The 6,496-nt window shown below is 36.1% G+C and overlaps 1 protein-coding gene across 1 annotated transcript in view; it reads left to right on the forward strand.

Annotated features, from left to right (window-relative positions):
- UBE2K (ubiquitin conjugating enzyme E2 K) overlaps window positions 1-6,496 on the forward strand; it is a 66,854-nt gene that overhangs the window by 49,830 nt on the left and 10,528 nt on the right. The window contains exon 4 of the mRNA XM_007947140.2: window positions 78-160. Coding sequence (XP_007945331.1) covers window positions 78-160 — 83 coding nt within the window. The remainder of the gene's footprint in view (window positions 1-77; window positions 161-6,496) is intronic.

The raw sequence follows: 6,496 nt of genomic DNA on the forward strand, positions 1-6,496 counted from the left end.
ATATATATAATTAATTCTACTTACACTATATGTATTTTGTTTGTTACTTAAAAACTCAAATGTGCTTTATATTTTAGGTCCGGTTTATCACTAAGATATGGCATCCTAATATTAGTTCTGTCACAGGGGCTATTTGTTTGGATATTCTGAAAGATCAATGGTAAGAGATTTTAAATTCACCTTCTCTCCTCTTAATGAATACTCAATTCATATTTCATATGAACATTCATGCTTATGAGTATATTTAGATGTTAAAAATGAAATTAACTCAAAACATAAGCCTTTATTATACTTTTCTTTTGTGGCAATAATTTTAAAACTTCATGAAGTCTCAAGTATGTGACTGAAAATGTTGTAATTGAGAGCATAATCTGTGTTTAAATAGAGGCTTGTCAGATGATACCAGGAATGCTAAGTTTACATTCTGACGTCTTAGATTTCATTTGTTATTTCAGTGAATTTAATTCTTTGCTATCTCAGAAAAGTACTTGGGAAAGACTAAAAGTAAGTACTGAAGCAGTGAGTTCAGCTCTGACTTACAGAATGTAGACAAGAAAAATGTTAGAAGTTGTGTTAATGGAACATTAAGTTCTCAGATTACAAGAACAGCTGTTACAGGTGATACCTTCATTCACATAGCACATTATAGTGTTTCAAGAGTTCGTGCTCTGGGACTAAATACCCTGCATTCCTTGCTCTGCCATTTACTAAGCTGTGTGATCTAAACAAGGTACCTAACATCTCTGTGCCTTAGTTTCCTCATCTGTAAAATGGGGTCAGTAATACCTTCCTAATAGGGCTGTTGAAGGGATTAAATGAGTTCTTTTATTTAATTCTCTTAAAGTAGAACCTTACATTTCCTAGCGATGAATTTGGTGGTGGTGGAGGTGTAGGCAGAAAATAGTACGTTAAACGTTAAACGATGTTAAAATCGTTTAACACATGATTTATAGATGGACAAACTAATAGAAAAAAATACAAGAGGCCATTTGAGTCAAAGGAACAATAAAATTAGAACAAGTTGACTGGATGTATGTTGTGACCTTTTTCCTCTGACTTTACTCTTTTCCAAGAGGAGGGAAAAAAAACATTGGGTGAGGATTCATGCATATAAGATCCTGTTTAATGTGCTCAACCTGGCTACCTAGTCCTTTGAAAACTTTTTCAGTTATGTTTGATTCATAAAGAATGGAACTTGAATAAGGCAGAACAGGAATGTTGTTGGTGTTAGGTGCCGTCGAGTGGCCTCTGACTCATAGTGACCTTTATAGCAGAACAAAACACTGCCTGTTTCTGTGCCATCGTCAAGATCCTTGCTATACCTGAGCCCATTGTTGCAGCTACTCTGTCAGTCCATCTTGTTGGTGGCCTTACCCTTTTTCGTTGACCCTCCACTCTATCAAGCATGACATCCTTCTCCAGGGAATGGTTCCTTCTGACAACACGACCAAAGTAGTAGGTGAGATGAAGTTTGGCCATTACCGCTTCCAAGGAGCATTCTGGCTGCACTTGTCCAGGATACATTTGTTAGTTCTTTTAGCAGTCCATGGTACTCTCAGCATTCTTCTCCAACACCATAACTCAAAAGCATCAATTCTTCTTCGGTCTTCCTTATTCATTGTCTAGCTCTCACATGCATATGTGGTGATTGAAAATACCATGGCTTGGGTTAGGCGCACCTTAGTCTTCAAGGAGACATATTTGCTCTTCATCACTTGAAAGTCGTCTTTTGCAGCCAGATTTGTCGAATGCAGTATGTCATCTGATGTCTGGACTGCTGCTTCCATTGGTGTTGATTGTAGAACCAAGTAATAATGTATAAGTGATTCAATTAAATAAACAGGCTAAAGTTGCTGACTTGGCTTTGTCTTCTTTTTTCGCTTGAATACCACATCTGAGTAAATCTTCACCCTTAGTAGATCATGTCTTGGGGTCCAGTCTCATGATTCATGTTCCGTAGTACTGTTATACATTGAATAGTGTAGAAGAGACATGACTGTCTTCTCTATTAACTGTTCTGCTTTGTGACTTTGAGCAATTTACTAAACTTCTGAGTCTGCATTTTTGTTCGTTTTTTTTAATTGTGATTTGGGTGACAGTTTACAGAGTAAATTCACTTTGCATACAGCAGGTCACATACACTTTGTCTCATGACATTGATTACAATTTACCACAATGCAACAGTTCCTCTCCCACTTTCTCCCCATAGTTACTGCTTCCCTGTATCCTTCCCTCCATGCACTCCCGTCCCCTGAGCTGTCTCCCTGTGCATACATAGCCCTTGAATCTCAATATTTTTATCTGTAAATTATTGCCAAGACCCCTTACAAGTCTGTCATTCAATGATAGTAGTGATTTTTTTTCATGTACCTCTGCCCTATCAGTCTTTTCTCCTCTGCCCCTTTCTATTCCAACTCCCAGTTCCCTTAAATTAGTTCCTTCTCGCCTCCTGAATGCCTCAGGGATAATAAATCTTGGACCTCTGCTTCTTTCTATTTACACTCACTTCCTTGGTGAGCTCATCTGATTTCATGACTTAATCACTTATGTACTGTCTGCTCACAAATTTATCTTTCCTGAATTCTCCAGAGTCATATATCTTGTTGCTGCTCCTTGAATATGTAATCTCATCTTGTTGTTAGGTGTTGTTGAGGCATAGTTGTCACTGAGTTGCCTGTAACCCATAGTGACACTATACAACAGAACAAAACACAACCCAGTTCTGTGTCATCCTTACAGTCATTGCTATGTTTGAGCCCATTGTTACAGCCACTGTGTCAATCTGAATATATAATAGGCATCTCAGATATACACTGTTAAAAATTAAACTGATATTCCCCTAACTCAAAACCTATTTCTCTTTTATACGGTCTTCCCCATCTTAAGTTATTGGCAACTCCATCTTTGCAGTTGCTCAGGCCAAACCTTGTCATGATCCTTGACTCTTTTTCTCTGGTATAAATGAAATTTAAAATCACAATTAAATGAAATAAAAGTTAAAATCACAAATACCACTGCACATCAGTAGCCTGGTGGCACAGTGGTCAGGTGTCCTGCTGTTACCTGAAAGGTTGGTGGTTTGAACCTGCCCAGCAGCTCTGCAAGAGAAATACCTGGGGCAGTCTGCTTCTGCAAAGATTACAGCCAAGAAAACTCAGTGGAATACTGCTCTGTCATATGGGGTCACTATAAGTTGAAATTATCTTGAAGGCTCCCAACAACAATAACACACTTGCAGTTGGCTTTCATACATTGCCTATAGAAAAGTGGTTCAACCTGTTAATACCAACGGTATCTTACTAACACTAAACATATGACTACACAGCAGTTCCACGCTTAGATATGTATCTGAGAGAGATGAGTGCATATATCTACCAGAAGACTTGTTTTAAGAAAGTTCACAGCACCTTTATTCATCAAATAGCCTCAAACTGGAAATAACCCTTGTAATGTCTTACTTAACAAGAGAGTATATAATTATTACATTGGAATACTACAGTGAACAGTAGTAACTGTATGCAACAACAGTAGTAACTGTATGCAACAACAGTAGTAACAAGTATTCATTTGACTAGTACTTTGTTGGAAGAAGAATAAATGCAGTAAAAACAGGCTGTGTATACCTTTATACTTGTTCACAATAGTAAAAAAGGGCCATGCTGTTTTATTAACAATATGGATGATTCTCATGGACATGTTGAGTGACAAAAGCCAGACACAAAACAGTACTGTGTCTGGTACTGTATCTTGATCCAGGTTAATAGTTACATGTATATGTATATTCTTACGTGCTGTCCAGTGGGTTGTTAGTTACAGCAACCCTATGTACAACAGAATGAAACTCTACCTAGTCCTGTGCCATACATACATGGATGTATACATATGTAAAAATTCATCCCTCTGGTACAGCATTTTACTCTGCTTATTAAACCTCAATAAAGAATTTATAATAAAACTGCCATTTTTTTCAAGAAGCATTCGGTGTTTTCAATAAACAGATTATTCATTGGTGATTTTCTCAAAGATTCTCAACAAAATAGTAATAGGAACAATTCACATGCATATTCTACATATTAAAGCCCTTTGAATTCTTGTGAATGAATATTTAATGCTTATTGATTTGATAATTCAAGCAAAATTAATTTACTAAAGATTTATAAGGTACTCATTCACATGATTCACTGATTAATAAAAATAACTGACACAATTTGAAATTTCATATTCTTAGGATTTTTTTTTTTTTTTTGTAATAGATTTCAGCTATTTGTACATGCTTAAATCTTTAAAATCTCAGTGCAATATGCATTTGACTAGTATTTTGTTGGAAGAATAAATGGAGTAAAAATAGACTGTGTTGTCACCTGTATACTTGTTCACATTACAAAATTTAGATCTTAAAATTAATGTAGAATAGAAGAAATAACACACATTTCATTTTATCATCAAAGAGGGTATTATTTCTGCAATCTTTAATTAGAGTCAGTAGTTTTTTTCTTGTTGCTTTAACTGTCTTACCAACTCATTACTAAAAGAATGTCATGTTTTTACCCCATTGAGTTTGTGTTTACAGTTAAATTTCTTTTAGACAACTGGTAATGATATATAATCTACCCCCAGAATACTGAAAAATTAGAAGCATACAAAACTTTGCTGTTTGAGGTTGCTATAGATTGAATCTGAAGTTAACAGTGTCCAAATTTTTTCTTCAGTTTTGAGAACATAGCTGTCCTTTAACTTGCTTAACTTTAGGCCTCTCTTAAAATGGTTATTACTCTAGGAAGTCTATAGTAGTTTAAGTGACTTCCCAATAAGAAGATTGCAAAAAAAGGAGATAGAAATTAAGAATTTATTAATTTAATCTGAGTGGTATCCTATAAAAGAGGAGAAAAGAAAAAGACAGGAAAGATGACCATGTGACCACAGAGGTATGCCAGAGCTGCAAACCAGTGAACACCTGGTGTTATCAGAACCGGGAGAGTCAAGAAAGCCCCTGAATTCAGAGTACTAGGTTCTAGAAATATAAGACAATATATTTTTTATCTTATTTTTTTAAAATGCATTTTATTGAAATATAATTTATGTACAGTGAAATACACAAAACTAAAGTGACATGGGTCAATGCATTTTTTTTTTTTGCAGTGTCCCCCCACCCCCACCCCTGGCAACCAACAAAGAAAGTTTCCCTCCATTTATAAACCTTTCCTTGACCCTCCACAACAGCGAACTAACACTATATTTGTCCTTCTGTGATTGACTTATTTCACTCAGCATAATGTCCTCCAAGTTCATCCATATTATGTGGATATAATGTAACTCTACATTATTCTTTAGTGCTGCATAGCATTCCAGTATGTGTATGTAACATAGCTTGGTCATCCACTCTTGCTGATGGGTATGTAGGTTGTTTCCATCTTTTTGCTATTGTAAATAGTGCTGTGATGAACATGAGTGTGCATGTATCTGTTCCTATCCTGCCTCTCACCTCTCTCGGATACATACCTAGTAATGGGATTGCTGGGTCAAATGGTATCTCCAATTCCAACTTCCTAAGGAATCACCATATTGCTTTCCACAGTGGTTGTGTCACTTTACAGTCCCACCAGCAGTATATGAAAGTCCCAATCTCTTCACATCCCCACCAGCATGTTATTTTCTGTCTCATTGAACCTTGTCATCAGTCCTCGGGTGAGACGATATATCTCGTTGTTTTGATTTACATCTCTCTGATGGCCAATGATTGTGAGCATCTTTTCATGTATTAGCTGACCACCTGAATTACCCTCCTTGGTGAAGTGCCTCTTCATGTCTTCTGCCCATTTTTCAATTGGATTGTTAATTCCTTTGGTGTTGAGGCGTTGGAGTTTTCCATCAATCTTAGAGATAAGTCCCTTGCTAGATACGTAATTATCCACAAATATGAATTTGTTGCTGTCATTTTTGTCATGTGCTTTTTCATTGTGTCAATTTCTTTGTTCCATATAGTTTTCTATGCTGAGCTCATTTTGTTTATGAATCATGTTATCACTTCCTTCATTGTTATTGTTTTAATATTTGCTGAATATTTATGGTGGTCCTCTTTTTTTATTTTGATGTGAAGGTTTATCATTTTTCTTTGAGGTTACCCTGCGATTTATAGTTTTCTTCCCAAGTTTAGAACAGTCCATTCTATCTGTAGTTGTCTTGACTTCCCTACCATCTAGAAGTTCTGTAATGACACAGATTTTTTTCCCTCTTTTTGGTTTGTAGTTGTGTCATTTGGTGTCTCTGGTTCCCTGTTTACAATCTTGTAGGCTTATTTACTTTGGATACTTCCATAGCTGGGTTGGTTTCTGGGTTATACCATCATGTATATCAATGGTCAATTGTTTTGGGCTGTTTTTGCTTCTCTGTCCAAAGGGCTCCCTTTAGCATCTCTTGTAAGGTTGGTCTGGTTTTAACAAATTCCCTTAATTTCTGCTTATCTGGAAATGTCCTTAATTTCACCATCATATCTGGG

Source organism: Orycteropus afer, unplaced genomic scaffold, assembly GCF_000298275.1.
Source record: "Orycteropus afer afer isolate SDZICR_OR568_19922 unplaced genomic scaffold, OryAfe1.0 scaffold00176, whole genome shotgun sequence".
NCBI lineage: Eukaryota > Metazoa > Chordata > Mammalia > Tubulidentata > Orycteropodidae > Orycteropus > Orycteropus afer.